At 41.1% G+C, this 18,420-nt stretch overlaps 1 protein-coding gene and 1 non-coding gene across 2 annotated transcripts in view; both read left to right on the plus strand.

Annotated features, from left to right (window-relative positions):
- The window catches only part of ATAD5 (ATPase family AAA domain containing 5), a 59,245-nt gene that overhangs the window by 19,784 nt on the left and 21,041 nt on the right, over positions 1-18,420 (plus strand). The window contains exons 8-14 of the mRNA XM_066363776.1: positions 1,790-1,947; positions 4,149-4,308; positions 4,726-5,052; positions 6,687-6,783; positions 8,347-8,426; positions 8,644-8,783; positions 9,108-9,258. Coding sequence (XP_066219873.1) covers positions 1,790-1,947; positions 4,149-4,308; positions 4,726-5,052; positions 6,687-6,783; positions 8,347-8,426; positions 8,644-8,783; positions 9,108-9,258 — 1,113 coding nt within the window. The remainder of the gene's footprint in view (positions 1-1,789; positions 1,948-4,148; positions 4,309-4,725; positions 5,053-6,686; positions 6,784-8,346; positions 8,427-8,643; positions 8,784-9,107; positions 9,259-18,420) is intronic.
- LOC136396119 (small Cajal body-specific RNA 16) lies at positions 17,996-18,180 on the plus strand. The gene has a single exon (XR_010749537.1). It is a non-coding gene; the product is annotated as a small Cajal body-specific RNA 16 (non-coding RNA).

The raw sequence follows: 18,420 nt of genomic DNA on the forward strand, positions 1-18,420 counted from the left end.
TCAGCATTTCCAGTCCGATGCTCTATCTACTGCGCCACCACAGGTCAGGCCCTCAGCCTCTCCTTTCTATGGAGAACTTCCCAGCCCATCTTTGTAATAATACTCTACTTTTCCTTTTTTCCCAGGTCTGCCACTGGCCATTCAGTTGATGAAGCCTTTCTTGTTATCTTTTACTACTTCAACTTCATATAGTAATTTCTAATAATATGTTTAACTGTAGAAATTAGTTATGCTTTCTTTTCCCCCTGGTTTTTTTTTTTTCTTTTACATAGAGAGAGAGTAAGAGAGAGGGATAGACAGGGACAGACAGACAGGAACGGAGAGATGAGAAGCATCAATCATTAGATTTTTGTTGTGCGTTGCAACACCTTAGTTGTTCATTGATTGCTTTCTCATATGTGCCTTGACCGTGGACCTTCAGCAGGCCGAGTAACCCCTTGCTTGAGCCAGCGACCTTGGGCTCAAGCTGGTGAGCTTTTGCTCAAACCAGATGAGCCCGCGCTCAAGCTGGCGACCTCGGGGTCTTGAACCTGAGTCTTCTGCATCCCATTCTGATGCTTTACCCACTGCACCACCACTTGGTCAGGTCTTTTCCCCCGGTTTTGACAAACCCATTCTCAGAAGTGGTTTACTATAGAACAGCGTATCTTTGGGTGGATGAGCAAAAGAGGCAAACAGAGTACCTCTCTCCCTTTGGACCTTACCAGTGAGTGAGTGAACACTTGACTATTGTCTGGCATTCTGCACAGGCCCTTCTTATGCATCTCTGGTTTAATCCCCATAAGAACTATAGGAGGTTGAGTATTATAATTTTACTCCTACTTTACACATAAAGTTTAGGATCTTGATCACACTCACCTACTTAGTAAATGGCAGGGTCTGGATTGAATCCAGGTCTGACTTCAAAGTTCAGACTTTAAACCAGGATGTTATCTGACCCTAAAATTTTTACTCGAGTATCAAAGTTGATTTAAAAGGAAAAGAAAGCCTGACCAGGCGATGGCGCAGCAGATAGAGCGTCAGACTGGGATGCCGAGGACCCAGGTTCGAGACCCTGAGGTCGCCAGCTTGAGTACGGACTCATCTGGCTTGAGCAAAGCTCACCAACTTGGACCCAAGGTCGCTGGCTCAAGCATGGGGTTACTCGGTCTGCTGAAGGCCCACGGTCAAGGCACATATGAGAAAGCAATCAATGAACAACTAAGGTGTTGCAATGAGGAACTGATGATTGATGCTTCTCATCTCTCTCCGTTCCTGTCTGTCTGTCCCTATCTATCCCTCTCTGACTCTCTCTCTGTCCCTGTAAAAAAAATAAAAAATAAATTAATTAAAAAAAAGGAAAAGAAAATTTGCAGATGTTTGCTTATTTTTATTTTTTATTTATTTTTATTTTTTTAAGATTTTATTTATTCATTATAGAGAGGGGAGAGAGACAGAGAGAAGGGGGGAGGAGCAGGAAGCATCAACTCCCATATGTGCCTTGACCAGGCAAGCCCAGGGTTTTTTTGAACCAGCAACCTCAGTGTTTCCAGGTTGACGCTTTATCCACTGCCCCACCACAGGTCAGGCTTTTGCTTATTTTTAACAACTGAAAGCGAAGACTAGGTAATTATTAATTGTATTTGTTTCATGTGAGGATTTTGTTTCCTATGTACTGATCTAAGTTTTGATTCTTTTGTATTAACCACATAGTTGTTGTCAAGTCTTTTTATGTTTATATATTTGGCATTTGACAAATGAATAGTATGTGTATGAAGGTAATTAAAACTATTTTTCTGTTTTTCCTTAGGGTGCCCTTTGTGGCATTTGAAATTACCCACTTGTCGTCTCCTAACTAAGCTTAAACAAGTGAATACTAAAGTAGAAGATATCTCCAAATGTGTTATTGCACTTGGTGAATTTTCAACATTGAATTCAAATTTGAAAAGTAGTCATTCTGCTGTGGTCGTAAGTATTATAGAGCCAATCCATTGTAGAGTGTTTCCTTCACACCTTCTAGAGGAAAAACAATTTTGGATATCTCCTATAGTTGACTAAAATTCATTTTCTTTCTAGAGTTCAATTTTAAAAAATAAATCCCAGCTGAATTACATACCTCTTTGAAATATTCCTAAAGATATAAAAACGTTTCAAGAATTACTGAGAGCCATTTTTAAAAAATTACATGAGCCCTGGCCGGTTGGCTCAGCGGTAGAGCGTCGGCCTAGCGTGCGGAAGACCCGGGTTCGATTTTCGGCCAGGGCACACAGGAGAAGCGCCCATTTGCTTCTCCACCCCTCCGCCGTGCTTTCCTCTCTGTCTCTCTCTTCCCCTCCCGCAGCCAAGGCTCCATTGGAGCAAAGATGGCCCGGGCGCTGGGGATGGCTCTGTGGCCTCTGCCTCAGGCGCTAGAGTGGCTCTGGTCGCAACATGGCGACGCCCAGGATGGGCAGAGCATCGCCCCCTGGTGGGCAGAGCATCGCCCCATGGTGGGCGTGCCGGGTGGATCCCGGTCTGGCGCATGCGGGAGTCTGTCTGACTGTCTCTCCCTGTTTCCAGCTTCAGAAAAATGAAAAAGAAAGAAAAAAAAAAAAAAAAAATTACATGATACAGTATATTTAAATACTTTATAAGCCAGCGTTATAACTTAGTAAATATGTGAAGTACAATTACAGTGGTACCTTGAGATACAAGTTTAATTCGTTTTGTAACCGAGCTTGTAAGTCAGTCAACTCGTATATCAAACAAATTTCTCCCATTTAAAATTACTGAAGCCTGATCAGGTGGTGATGCAGCGGATAGAGCGTTGGCCTGGGATGCGGAAGACCCAGGTTCGAGACCCCGAGATCGCCTGCTTGAATGCGGGCTCATTTGGTTTGAGCAAAAGCTCACCAGCTTGAGCCCAAGGTCGCTGGCTCGAGCAAGGGGTTACTCGGTCTGCTGAAGGCCCACGGTCAAGGCACATGTGAGAGGGCAATCAATGAACAACTAAGGTGTTGCAACGAAAAACTAATGATTGATGCTTCTCATCTCTCTCCGTTCCTGTCTGTCTGTCCCTGTTTATCTCTGTCTCTGTAAAAAAAAAAAAATAAAATAAAATAAAAATTACTGAAATAGATTTAATCCGTCCCAGCCCTATGAAACATCCCCAACCATTCTAAGTGATGAAAAAAGACATGTTTTAAATTAAGAAACACACATGTGTACTTTACCAGTGCATAACAAAATATATGAAATAAAAGAAAAAAGTGTTATTTTATTTAGTACTGTATTCTTACCTTGGAGACAGACGAATGCGGCTAACGGAGGTGAATGGCGGAGGAGGAGGGAGGGAGGAAGGGATGCGGGCACTGTAGACATGTAAACTAAAACTGCATTTTCTTTACTTTAAAGAAAACTAAAACTGCACTTTCTTTACTTAAAATGAAACCACAAAAACTTAATTGTAAAAAAATGCACTTTCTTAACTTTAAACTTAACCTAAGCTTAACATTATGTATTTTTCATTTAATCATCACCTGTTTTTGCCTTTTTGGCTGCACTTTCGGCACTTTCACTTGCAGGACTTTTGAATAACAATCTATCCAAAGAGGTTTGCTTTTGCCTGCATTTTAAAATGTTATGGAAATGTGACAAAAAAGTGTCATTAAAAAGTGCTGAAGCACGACCAGTTGAAACTTTTTCCAGGTCTTTCTTTTCAATGAAACTTAAAGCTTCACCCACATTGCCAGCATGTCTTTAATTTCACTTGTAGAAATCACTTCTTCTGACTCTACCTTCTGTTGTAGTACCTTAGTTGTTCATTAATTGATTTCTCATATGTGCCTTAACTGTCAGGGCTACAGTAGATGGAGTGTGACCCTTTGCTTGAGCCAGTGACCTTGGACTCATGCTGGTGAGCCTTGCTCAAACCAGATGAGCTCGTGCTCAAGTTGGCGACCTCGGGATCTCAAACCTGGGTCCTCCGCGTCCCAGTCCGACGCTCTATCCACTGTGCCACCGCCTTGTCAGGCTCAAAGTTATATTTAGTAACATTGCCACCATCAAGGTTACATTTAGTGACTAAAACTAATATCAATCTATTATATAGACATAGTGGTTGGCAGTATTGTGCTTAATGTTAATAGATGATGTGGGTCAGTTATTGAGTATTTTATTCTTTATTTCAGTTTAGAGAGAGAAGGAAAGACTTTACTGAAGAAGTAAGAAATCTTTTGTTGGAGGAAATTAGGTGGTCAAATCCTGAGTTTTCTTTGAGGAAATATTTTACTTTGCTTCTAAAAAAACGAACTGAGCATCAAGTGCTCTCTGAATGTCATCGTAAACAAGGTTAGTGATCATTATTATCATTTATGTTAACATTTCACTTTTTAAAGCACTAAGAGTTTAAAGCATTGGCCCTTGGAAATGGTTATCATGAAGGGGATGGTGCTTATGGTTAGCAGGGAGAAATTGTTCACCTGAAGTAAAGATTCTCATGCAATACAGTGGTTAGCCCGGCTGGTGTCCAGAGATGCCAACTCCAAGACAGCTATTAATAATGCATGTTAAGGAAAGCCTTAAATGAGATAATTTGAACTTATGAAGCTTGTTCAAAGGCAATATAAATAACAAGAGATTCAGCTTGCTTTCAGTATGCCACTTTTGAGAGTAAGACAACTGGATGTTTTAAAGTAATAGAAAGATTATTAGATATTAAAATATTTTTATTAGTAAGCACATGCATTTCTCTTATTCCCCATATAGAAAGTCTACAACCAGAGCCCAATGTCAATCTAAAAGAAACCAAAAGGAAACGAGTGGAAACCAAACATCGTAAGTCAAAAAGAAAGAAACCAAATGACTATTCAGAAAATCCAAAAATAATCAATGAGGAATCAAAAGAACTTGACAAAAGAAACAACTCTACTGGGATAACGTTAGATTCTTCCAAGGGTCTGTTTTCTAAAACATGCAGGAAGAAACAAACTGCTTTGAGTACAACATGTAAAGTGGAAACAGAAGCAGAAGATTCTGATGTTTTGATAACAGATGATGATAAAGTATCTACGTTGGAAATATCTTCTATTTCTGGTAAATTAGTTTTTCTCCCTCTGGTCCTAGAACTCTTTTTGTTGTTTTAGTTTTTATATTTTATAAATTTTTATTTATTAATTTTAGAAAGAGGAATGGGGAGAGAGAGAAACATCAATTTGTTCAATTTATTTATGCATTCATTGGTTGATTCTTGTATGTGCCTTGATTGGGGATCAAACCCACAACTTTGGCATATCAGGACACTGCTCCAGCCAACCAAGCTACCTGACCAGGGCTATTTTTGTTGTTGTTGTTTTTTAGTGAGAGAGAGGGACAGACAGATATGAAAGGAGAGAGATGAGAAACATCAACTCATAGTTGCGGCACCTTAGTTGTTCATCGATTGCTTTCACATATGTGCCAGCCGAACCAGTCACCCCTTGCTCAAGCCAGTGACCTTGGGCTCAAGCCAGCGACCCCACGCTCAAGCTGGTGAGCCTGCACTCAGGCCTATGACCTTGGGCTTTCGAACCTGGGTCCTCAGTGTCCCAGGCCGATGCTCTATCTACTGTGCCACCACCTGGTCAGGCAATTTTTTTTTTTGTATTTTTCTGAAGCTGGAAACGGGGAGAGACAGTCAGACAGACTCCCGCATGCGCCCGACCGGGATCCACCCGGCACGCCCACCAGGGGCGATGCTCTGCCCACCAGGGGGCGATACTCTGCCCCTCCGGGGTCATCGCTCTGCCGCGACCAGAGCCTCTCTAGCGCCTGGGGCAGAGACCAAGGAGCCATCCCCAGCGCCCGCGCCATCTTTGCTTCAGTGGAGCCTTGGCTGCGGGAGGGGAAGAGAGAGACAGAAAGGAAGGAGGGGGGGGGGAGTGGAGAAGCAAATGGGCGCTTCTCCTGTGTGCCCTGGCCGGGAATCGAACCTGGATCCCCCGCACGCCAGGCCGACGCTCTACCGCTGAGCCAACCGGCCAGGGCCTATTTTGTTTTTTAACTTGTCACTTCCCTTCTCTTTTAATATGTACTCATTGCAAATTCAAATAATATATATGTATAAAATAATTGGAAGTCTTAAAGATTATCCAATTAACAGATTGGTGTTTGGTCTTTCGCTTTCTGTGTTTCTGTAAATACATGTGCTTTTTTAAAAACTTAGATCATACTATACATATTATTTTACACTTATATTTCTGATGTGTTTCCATTCAGGATCTCTAGCTTTTTCAAAGTATCCCACTGAATTGGTTTATTCATCTATATATGTAGCTTTAGAGTATGTTTTGATGTTTGTATAGCAAGTCTATTATTTATTTTTATTTTTTATTAATTTTAGAGAGGATGTGGGTGAGAGAGAGAGAGTGACATTGATTTGTTGTTCCACTTATGTATCCATTCATTGGTTGATATTTTTATGTGCCCTGACTGGGGATCAAACCCCCAAACCTTGTTGTATTGGGATGATGTTCTAACCAACTGAGCTACCTAGCCAGGGCAATGGTGGTTTTTAAGGGGGAGTTTAATGTAAAGAATTTTAAATGTAATATTAAGTTTTGAAATTGCCTTTTTAGCATTTTGTAAATATGGTATATAATTAGTTATTTTTACATGAAACAAATGTAAATGTCTAAGAATAGATGTTCATGAGAAGAAACAAATACTTTAATGTATATTTTTTCCTTTAGATTCTGGAACTGAAGACATGCTTTGGACAGAAAAGTATCAACCTCAGAACTCCAGTGAACTTATAGGCAATGAACTAGCTATAAAAAAGTTACATAGGTTGGTAAAATTGAGAAGTAGTTTATGAATCTAGTTTTTAAATTTTTATTCTAAAATCTAGAAGTTATAAAGTAATATATTACATAGTAAAATCTTAAGAACAATTTAAGTAAATATCTCTCTCTTTTCCTTAGAGAACCATTATTAAAGGTTTCTTGTAAAACCTTCCAGAAAAATATTTATGCATATATCAGTTTCTTCTTTCCTAACAAATGGGATCATATTACTACTAATTCAAGTCCATAAGCCTTTGTCTACAATCCTCACATTTAAAAAGTTCTGAAAACTGAAAGCATATCAACTTTATTTTTATTTATTTTTTTTAGTGAGAGAGACAGGAAGGGAGAGAAATGAGAAGCATAAACTCATAGTTGTATCACTACAGTTGTTCACTGATTGCTTCTCATGTGTTCCTTGACTGGGGGGCTCCAGCTGAGCCAGTGACCCTGCTTCAAGGTGGTGAGCCTGTGCTCAATCCAAATGAGCTTATGCTGCAGCCAGATGAACTAGCTCATGCTCTAGCTGGAGAGCTTGGGATTTTGAACCTGGATCTCAGTGTCCCAAGTGACGCTGTATCCACTGGGCCACCACCAGTTAGTCTGTTGCACTCATTCTTGCATTCATTGGTTGATTCTTATATGTGCCATGACCAGGGATCAAACCCACAACCTTTTCATAATTGGGACAGTGCTCTAACCAACTGAGCTACCTGTCCAGGGCAGATTACCTTTTTATTTTTTAAATGTTTATTTTATTGATTTTAGAGAAAGGGAGGGAGACAGAAACATCTGTTCCTGAATGTGCCCGTTGCGGGGATCGAACCAGCAACATCTGTGCTTCTGGACAATGCTCTAACCAAGCTATCCTGCCAGGGCAACCTTTCTAATATCTGGAATATTCTGAATTCTAAAACCCCCTGGCCCAAAGGATTTTACATAAGAAATCGCAACCCACAATAATAGTTAACACCTTGAGCTTGGCACTGTGCTAAGTACTTGCATTGTCCTTAGGTCATTTAATCTTGAGAACAAGAGGGTGTAAATACTGTTCTTTTCTCCTTGATGATGGAGCCTGGAGAGGTTGAGTATTAAGGTCACACAAGTAGACGTGATGGAACTAGAATTTAAATTCAGGTAGTCTAGCTTTAGACCAGATGCTTAGCATTATGTATTAGGCATCATTCATGTTATTACACAATCTAACAATTCTTTTCAGTTGCTCTGTATTATTATTATTATTATTTTTTAAGATTTTATATATTGATTTCAGAGAGGAAGAAAGGGGGTTGGGGAAGAGCAGGAAGCATCAACTCATTATAGTTGCTTCTCAGGGGCAAGCTCAGGGTTTGGTGACTCAGCACTCCAAGGTGGAGGCTTTATCTACCACAGGTCAGGCTGTGTATTGGTTTCTTTATGGATGTACCATAATGTATCTTTCCCTCTACTGATATGATTTTTTCCTTTTGGAGGCTAATATAAACAATGTTGCAATAAATATCCTTGCACATATAATCTATCTCTATTCTGTGTATTATTTTTACTAATATATATTTTCTGATGGCAGTTGGTTGAAAGACTGGAAAAGAAGAGCTGAATTGGAAGAAAGACAAAATTTGAAGGGAAAAGGAGATGAGAAACAAGAAGGTATTTTGAGTCATTTTCTTTCCCATTTCACTGAAAACTTAGAATTAGATTAGCCAAAAACTTATAAAATTTCTTATTTATATTTTATATATGGTGTTTTAGTTTTTACACATTAAATTTCCAGAACTTATTGGCAAGAAGTTTGTGGGATTTGATTATCGGGTTTGGTGAGGTACTAAGCAATTATTATTTTATGTGCATTTGAATAATTTTTCAGATCTGTTGGATAGAACTGACTTTAAAGGCAGTTCAGATGAAGAAGAGAGTCGTCTTTGCAATACTGTCCTTATAACAGGGCCAACAGGAGTGGGGAAAACCGCCGCGGTGTATGCTTGTGCTCAGGAGCTGGGATTTAAGGTTAGTCATAGCTACAGTGCAACCATGTTAATGTAGTAATTGCTCTTGAATTAAAAGAAAACATAAACTGGCCCTGGCCTGGTTGCTTTGTGGATAAAGCGTCATCCTGGCCCACTGAGGTCGCTGGTTCAATCCCTGGTCAGAGCATGTATGAGAAACAGTCAATGAATGCACATCTAAATGGAACAGCTAAGTGGAACAACGAGTTGATGCTTCTGTCTCTCTTCTCTCCCCACCCAAATCTCTCTCCCTTCCTCTCAAATCAATGGAAAAATTATAAAGGAAAATATAAATTCTGCCTTTTTTCATATATTCTTTCTTTAGATATTTGAAGTGAATGCCTCTTCTCAGCGCAGTGGGAGACAAATTCTATCTCAGCTGAAGGAAGCGACTCAGTCCCATCAAGTAGACAAACAAAGTGTGAACTCACAAAAGCCTTGTTTCTTTAATAGCTATAACATAGGCAAGTCACCAAGTAAGTAAATTATTTTCTTTGTAATACCCCTTTTGAAAAATAATATCTAAGAATAAAAATTTAGCCTGACCAGGTGGTGGCGCAGTGGATAGAGCATTGGACTGGGATGCGGAGGACCCAGGTTCGAGACCCTGAGGTCGCCAGTTTGAGGGCGGACTCATCTGGTTTGCGCAAGGCTCACCAGCTTGGACCCAAGGTTGCTGGCTTGAGCAAGGGATCACTCAGTCTGCTGGAGCCCCCCAGTCAAGGCACATATGAGAAAGCAGTCAATGAACAACTAAGATACCACATCGAATAATTGATGCTTCTCATATCTCGCCCTTCCTATCTGCCTGTCTGTCCCTCTCTCTAACTCTCTCTGTCACCAAAAAAAAAAAAGACTTGAGGAACTTCTGTAGATTTTTCAGAATTTTCGGTATAGCTCTCTTCTCCTTGGTATTCTGCCAGATGAACTCTATCTCCCTTGACTTTCCAGTACTCCTAGTTTAGTCTCCACAACTTGGTGACACTTCTGGACTGGATTCCTCCTTCTCACTGGGGCCTGGAAATTCAACAAGCTACACAGTCCATAGGTCCCTCCTTGTTTATTGTCTCTCAGGTATCCACTGTCCTTTATTGCATTATATTGAAAGTCTTATTTTTATTTATTTACTTATTTTTTATTTTAGTGAGAGGAGGGGAGGCAGAGACAGACTTTCATGTGCCTCTACCGGGATCCACCCAGCAAGCCCACTAAGGGGCGTTGGTCTGCCCATCTGGGTCCCTTGCTCCATTGCAACTAGAACCATTTTTTAGCACCTGAGGTGGAAGCCATGGAGAGCCATCCTTAGGGCCTGTGGCCAACTCATGCCAGTTGAGCCATGGCTGCTGCAGGAGGGAAGGAGAAGAGAGGGAGAGATAGAGAGAGGAGAGGGGGAGAGGTGGAGAAGCAGATGAGCGCTTCTGTGTGCCCTGGCCAGGAATCAAACTTGGGATATTCACACACTGGGCGGACACTCTAACAGTGAGTCAACCAGCAAGGACCTAAAGTCTTTTTAAAAAAATATTTTTTGCCCTGGTCGGTTGGCTCAGTGGTAGAGCGTCGGCCTGGAGTGCAGGGGTCCCGGGTTCGATTCCCAGCCAGGGCACACAGGAGAAGGGCCCATCTGCTTCTCCACCCCCCCCCCTCCTTCCTCTCTGTCTCTCTCTTCCCCTCCCGCAGCGAGGCTCCATTGGAGCAAAGATGGCCCGTGCACTGGGGATGGCTCCTTGGCCTCTGCCCCAGGCGCTAGAGTGGCTCTGGTCGCGACAGAGCGATGCCCGGGAGGGGCAGAGTTTCGCCCCCTGGTGGGCAGAGCTTCGCCCCTGGTGAGCGTGCTGGGTGGATCCCGGTCGGGCGCATGTGGGAGTCTGTCTGACTGTCTCTCCCCGTTTCCAGCTTCGGAAAAATACAAAAAAAAAAATAATTTTTTTTATTGACTTATTGGGGTGACATTGGTTAATAGACTTATACAGGTTCCAGGTATGAATTTCTTTAATACATCATCTATATATTGCACTGTGTGTTCACCACCTCAAGTCAAGTCATCTTTCATCACCATTTATCCCCCCGTTACTCTGTTCCGCCTCTTGCCACCCCCCTTTCCCTGTGCTAATCACCATACTGTTGTCCGTGTCTATGAGGTGTGTTGTTTTGCTTAGTCCCTTCACCTTTTTTACCCAGCCCCCTAAGTCCCCTTCTTTCTGATAGCTGTCCATGTGTTCTGTCTTTGTGAATCTGTTTGTTTTGTTAGTTTGTTTATGCTGTTCATTAGATTTCACCTGTAAGTGAATTCATATGGTACTTGTCTTTCTTTGATGGAATTACTTCACTCAGTATAATAATCTTCAAGTACATCCATATTGTTGCAAAGGGTAAGATTTCCTTCTTTTTTTTTTACAGCCAAGTAGTACTCCCTTGTGTGAATGTACCACAGCTATTTTATCCACTCACCTACTGATGGATATTTGGGCTGTTTGCAAATCCAGGCTATTGTAAATAACACTGCAGTGAATATAGGGGTGTATATATTTTTTCAGATTAGTGTTTTGAGTTTCTTCAGGTATATTCCCAGAAGTGGAATTGCTGGTCATAAGGCAGGTTTAGTTTTGTGGTTTTTGTTTTTTTTTTTCATTTTTCTGAAGCTGGAAACAGGGAGAGACAGTCAGACAGACTCCCGCATGCGCCCGACCGGGATCCACCCGGCACACCTACCATGGGGCGACGCTCTGCCCCCCAGGGGGCGATGCTCTGCCCATCCTGGGCATCGCCATGTTGCGACCAGAGCCACTCTAGCGCCTGAGGCAGAGGCCACAGAGCCATCCCCAGCGCCCGGGCCATCTTTGCTCCAATGGAGCCCTGGCTGCGGGAGGGGAAGAGAGAGACAGAGAGGAAAGCGCGGCGGAGGGGTGGAGAAGCAAATGGGCGCTTCTCCTGTGTGCCCTGGCCGGGAATCGAACCCGGGTCCTCCGCATGCTAGGCCGACGCTCTACCGCTGAGCCAACCGGCCAGGGCAGGTTTAGTTTTTTGGGGTAACTCCATACTGCTTTCCACAGTGGCTGCACAATCTGCATTCCTATCAACAGTGCATGAGAGTTCCCTTTTCTCCACATCCTTACCAACATTTGTTGATTTATTGGTAATAATCATTTTGACAAGTGTGAGGTGATGTCCTATTGTGGTTTTAGTTTGCATTTCTCAGTCCTGGCCAGTTGGCTCCACAGTAGAGCATTGGTCCAGCATGTGGATATCCTGGCTTTAATTCCTTATCAGGGTACGCAGGAGAAGCAACCATCTTCTTCTCCACCCTTCCCCTTCCTCCTTCTCTCTCTTTCTCTCTTTCTTTCTCTTCTCCTCCCACAGCCATGGCTCAATTGGTTCAGGCACATTGGCCCTGAGTGCTGAGGATGGCTCTGGGGAGCCTCTACCTCAGGCACTAAAAATAGCTTGGTTTCGGCCTGACCTGTGGTGGTGCAGTGGAGCAAGCGTCGACCTGGAACACTGAGGTCGCCGGTTCAAAACCCTGGGCTTGCCCGGTCAAGGCACATGTGGGAGTTGAGGCTTCCTGCTCCTTTCCCCTTCTCTCTCTCTCTCTCTCTCTCTCTCTTTCTTTCTCTCTCTTTCTCTCTCTCTCTCTCTTCTCTAAAATGAATAAATAAATAAAAATAAATTTTTAAAAATAGCTTGGTTTCAAGCATAGCCCTAGGTGGGCAGAGCATCAGCCACAGATGGGGTTTGCCGAGTGGAACCTTGTCAGGATCTATTTTCTCTCTATTTCTCTATTGGGAAAAGAAAAAATTGCGTGTCTCTGATGATTAGTAACATTGAGCATCTTTTTTGTGTGTCTGTTGGCCATCTGTTTATTCTTTTTGCAGATGTGTCTATTCAGGTCCTTTGCCCATTTTAAAATTTTTATTTTTTTGCTGTTGAGTTTCCTAAGTTCTTTGTAAACTTTTTATATTAACCCCTTATCAGATGTATCATAGTTAAATATGTTCTCCCATTCAGTGGGTTGTCTTTTCATTTTGTTGATGGATTCCTTTGCTGTTCAAATCTTTTTAGTTTGATACAGTCCTGTTTGTTTCTCTTACCTTCTTTTTCTCTTTCCCTAGGAGATATATCAGAAAAAATATTGCTATAAGAAATGTCCAAGATTTTTACTGCCTGTTTTCTTCTAGGATTTTTATGGTTTCGAGTCTAATATTTAAGTCTTTAATCCATTTTGAGTTTGTTCTTGTGTAGCGTGTAAGGTAATCTCGTTTCCTTTTTTGCATGTATTTATTCAGTTTTCCCAACAGCATGTATTAAATATACTGTCTTTACCCCATTGTATGTTTTTATTTCCTTTGTCAAATATTAATTTACCATAAAAGCTTAGGTTTATTTCTCTGCTCTCTATTCTGTTCCATTGATTTATATATGTTTATGCCAGTACCATGCTGCTTTGATTGCCATGAATTTTTAGTATAGTTTGATATCAGGTAGCATGATTCCTTCGGCTTTGTTCTCTTTCTCAAGATTGTTGTGGCTGTTTGGGGTCTTTGTGGTTGGTTCCATATACATTTTTGGAATACTTAATTTTAGTTCTGTGAAATATACCATTGGCATCTTGATAGGAGTGCATGAACTCTAGAGATTGCTTTGTGTAGTATGGACCCTTTACTGATGTTAATTTTTCCTATCCAGGTACACGGTATATGCTTCCATTTATTTTTATCTTCAGTTTCTTTCGGCACTGTCTTATAATTTTCTGAGTGCAGGTCTTTTATATCCTTGGTTAATTATATTCCTAGATACATTTATTTATTTTTAAAATTTTTTATTTATTGATTTTTAGAGACAGGAAAGGAGAGATTGAAGCAGGGGGGACAGAAACAGGAAGCATCAACTCATAGTAGCTCTTTCTGTATGTGCCTTGATTAGGCAAGCCCAGGGTTTTAAACTGGCCACCTCAGTGTTCTAGGTGGACGTTTTATCCAGTGTGCCACCACAGGTCAGGCTATTGCTAGGTACTTCTTCTTTTTTATTTATATATTTACATATTTATATATTTATTTATTTAATTTTTTTTTGTATTTTTCCGAAGTAAGAAGCAGGGAGGCAGACAGACAGACTCCCACATGTGCCTGACAGGGATCCACCTGGCAGTGCCCACTAGGGTACAATGCTCTGCCCATCTGGGCCATTGCTCTTTACTACAGGAGCCATTCTAGTGGCTGAGGCAGAGGCCATGGAGCCATCCTCAGCACCCAGGCCATCTTTGCTCAAATGGAGCCTTGGCTGCAGGAGGGGAAGAGAGAGATAGAAGGAAAGGAGAGCGGGAAGGGTGGAGAAGCAGATGGGCACTTCTCCTGTGTGCCCTGGCTTGGAATTGAACCCTGGACTTCCACACGCCAGGCCGATGCTGTACCGCTGAGGCAACTGGCCAGGGCCCCTGGGTACTTTTTGAATCTAATTGTAAATGGCATTATTTTCTTAGTTTCACTTTCTGATAGTTTATTATTGGTATATATAAGGTACAACTGATTTCTGGATACTTATTTTATATCCTGCTACATTACTGAACTCATTTATCAGTTCCACTAGGTTTTTGGTGGAATCTTTAGGGTTCTTTATATACAGTATCATGTCATCTGCAAATAATGACAGTTTTACTTCTTTCTTTCTAATTTGGATGTCTTTTATTTCTTCTTCTTATCTGATTGATGTGGCTAGATCTTCCAGTACTATAGTGAATATGAGTTGGTAAAAGCGGACATCCCTGTTTTGTTCCTGATCTTAAGGGAAATGCTTATAGTTTTCTCCTGTTGAGTATGGTGTTGGCTGTGGGTTTGTCATATATGACCTTTATTACGTTGAGATATGATCCATCTATTCCCATTTTGCTGAGAGTTTTTATCATAAATGGATGCTGGATTGTATTAAATTATTTTTCTACATCTGGATATGATTATATGTTTTTTTCTTTTCCAAGTGAGAGGAGAGGAGATAGAGAGACTGACTCCTGTATATGCCCCGATGGGGATCCACCTGGCAACCCCCTCTGCGGCCAATGCTCTGCCCATATGGGGCCATGCTTGCAACCGATCTATTTTTAGCACCTGAGGTGGAGGCTCCACGGAGCCATCCTTGGCACCTGGGGCTGATGCACTTGAATCAGTCAGCCATGACTGTAGGAGGGGAAGAGAGAGAGAGAGAGAAAGGAGAGGTGGGTGGAGAAGCAGATGGTTGCTTCTCCTGTGTGCCCTGACCAGGTATCGAGCCCAGGACATCCACATGCCAGGCCGACAGTCTACCACTGAACCAACCAGCGAGGGCCTGATTATGTTGTTTTTATCCATTTGTTTATGTGGTGTATTACATTTATTGGTTTGTGGATATTGTACCAACCTTGAATGCCCAGGATAAATTCCACTTGACCATGATACTGTATATGATCTTTTAATGTATTACTGGATCTTATTTGCTAATACTTTGTTGGGAATTTTAGTATCTATTTTCCTTAGGATATTGGCCTATAATTTTCTTTTCTTCAAGTGTCTTTATCTGGTTTTGAAGTTAGGATCATGCTAGTTTCATAAAATGAGCTTGGGAGTCTTCCCTCCTCTTGAAAGTTTTTGTATCATTTGAGAAGGATAAGTGTTCTTTGATTGTTTGGTAAAATTCACCTGTGAAAGCCATCTGGTCCAGGACTTTTGTTTGTTGGGAGTTTTTTTTATTATTGCTTCAATTTCATTAGTTCTAATGGGTCTATTCAGATTCTCTGATTCTTTCTGATTCAGTTTTAGAAGATTATTTTGAGAAATTTATCCATTTTGTCCAGATTGTTCAATTTATTGTCATATAGTTATTGGTAATATTTTCCTACAATTTTTTGTATTTCTTTGGTGTTAGTTTTTACTTCTCTTTAATTTCTGATTTAATTTATTTGTGTCCTCTCTCTTTTTTCTTGATGAATTTGGTTAAAAGTTTGTCAATTTTTTTTCAAAGAACCAGCTCTTGGTTTTACTGATCTTTTATATTGATTTTTTTTAGAATTTTTTTTTTCCTGCTCTGATGTTTTTCTTTCTTCTCTTCACTTTGGACTTTCTTGTTCTTTTTTAAGTTAGAGTGTTTGAGAGTTTTCTTGTGTCTTGAGATCAGCCTGTAGTGCTATGAATTTCCCTTTAAGGCTCTTTTTACTGTGTCCCATAAATTTTGTGTTCTTGTTTTCATTTGTTTCAAGGTATATTTTGATTTGTTTCTTTTTTCTTTCTTTTCTTTTTTTTTTGTATTTTTCTGAAGTTGGAAATGGGGAGGCAGTCAGACAGACTCCCGCATGCGCCTGACCGGAATCCACCCAGCATGCCCACCAGAGGGCGATGCTCTGCCCATCTGGGGCACTGCTCTGTTGCATCCAGAGCCATTCTAGCGCCTGAGGCAGAGGCCATGGAGCCATCCTCAGCACCCGGGTCAACTTTGCTCCAATGGAGTCTTGGCTGCAGGAGGGGAAGAGAGAGACAGAGATGAAAGAGAGGGAGAGGAGTGGAGAAGCAGATGGGCGCTTCTCCTGTGTGCCCTGGCCGGGAATCGAACCCGGGACTCCTGCACGCCAGGCTGACGCTCTACCACTGAGCCAACTGGCCAGGGCCTTGATTTGTTTCTTGATCTCATTTTTAAGCCATTCATTGTTTAGTAACATGTTATTTAACCTCTATGTCTTCCGTGTTTTGTAGATTTTTTTCTTGTCATTGACTTCCTGGTTTCATACCATTATGGTTAGAGAAGATGCTTGATATGATTTTAATCTTAAATTTATTGAGACTTGATTTATATCCTAACATGTGGTCTATCCTACAAAACGTTCCACGTGCATTTGAAAAGAATGTGTATTCTGTTTCTTTGGAGTGAAATGCTCTGAAGGTATCAATTCAAATCATCTGATCTGCTGTGTCATTTAAGGCTGCCATTTCCTTATTGATTTTCCGCCTGGAGAATCTGTCTATTGATGTCAGTGGGGTGTTAAAATTCCCTAGTATGACTGTATTGCTTTTGATCTCTCTCTTCATGCCCATAAAAATTTGCTTTATATCTGGCTGAGTAGTTCAATTGGTTGGAGTGTCATCTTGATAAATCAAGTTTGCAGGTTTGTTCCCTGGTCAGGGCACGTACAAGAATCAACCAATGAATGCGTAAATATCTGGAACAACAAATTAATGTTTCTCTCTGTCTATCTGTCTCTTTCCCTCCCTCCCTCCCACTTTCTCTTAAATCGATAAATAAAAAATATAAGATTTGCTTTACATGTTTAGGTTCTCCTATGTTGGGTGCGTAAGTGTTTACAAGGGTTATATCCTGTTGTTGGATTGCTCCTGTTATCATTATGTAGTGTCCTTTTTTGCCCTTACTATATATAGCCTTTGTTTTATTTTTTATTTATTTTTTAATTTTTATTTATTTATTTATTTTATAGAGACAGAGAGAGAGTCAAAGTGAGGGATAGACAGGGACAAACAGACAGGAACAGAGAGATGAGAAGCATCAATCATTAGTTTTTCGTTGCGCATTGCGACACCTTAGTTGTTCATTGATTGCTTTCTCATATGTGCCTTGACTGTGGGCCTTCAGCAGACCAAGTAACCCCTTGCTCGAGCCAGCGACCTTGGGTCCAAGCTGATGGATTTTTGCTCAAACCAGATGAGCTCACGCTCAAGCTGGCGACCTCGGGGTCTCGAACCTGGGTCTTCGGCATCCCAGTCCGACACTTTATCCACTGCGCCACTGCCTGGTCGGGCTATAGCCTTTGTTTTAAAGTCTATTTTGTCAGATATAAATATTGCTACCCCAGCCTTTATTTCATTTCCACTTATATGAAATACCTTTTTCATCCCTTTTATTTAGTCTGTGTGTATGTTTCTTCCTGAGATATGTTATTTTAAGATAATGCATTCCTTACTTACCCTGTGTTAAAATACCCCATTTTTATGAAATGATAATGAAGTCTGTGATAATTTTTTCAAACTCAGAATTTTCAGTAAGTTTTTCAAACACCTCTAAGATACAGAATTAATGATAAGATCTGTGCAGAGAGAGGGTTCATAAAAAGAGTAGGACACGGTCATGGAATTGAACCCATGTGCTAGTATGTGAAGAAGATTCTGTGCCAAGGCCATGTGAAAATATTTAGGACATGTGAGCACTGAGTCATGGTACTTAAGAGTGAAGATAGAACATATTCTGATGGTCTGGGGAAAGGCTCCTGTGTTGCTGAACCTGCCTAGTTGTGGGTGCAGCCTGGTACCAGCGAGCCCTATCCTGACCTAAAGTAAATTCCCCAGGAGCTATTACTGGGTTTTGAATTTGCAGTAACAGGTGTGAACATTCTAGCAGCAGTTTAATGATCATGTATGATACTGCAAACAAGAAAAAAAAAAGAACATATTCTGGAATTAAAGTTGGGTGCCATCAGCTTCCAGTGAGGGGAGGGATTAATCACTTATTTTTAAACTTTGTATCCATTCTCCATAGCATCTCTAAAAAATATTCTTTATTTGCAATATCAATTTACTGGAGGGTTAAGTTGAAGTTGGACAACAATATTATGGAATATGCTCAGTTTGTACTGTTAATCACTTTTTCTCCAGCCTTTTCTGAGATCACAGAGG

The sequence above is a fragment of the Saccopteryx leptura genome, chromosome 2, assembly GCF_036850995.1.
Source record: "Saccopteryx leptura isolate mSacLep1 chromosome 2, mSacLep1_pri_phased_curated, whole genome shotgun sequence".
In the NCBI taxonomy this organism is placed as follows: domain Eukaryota; kingdom Metazoa; phylum Chordata; class Mammalia; order Chiroptera; family Emballonuridae; genus Saccopteryx; species Saccopteryx leptura.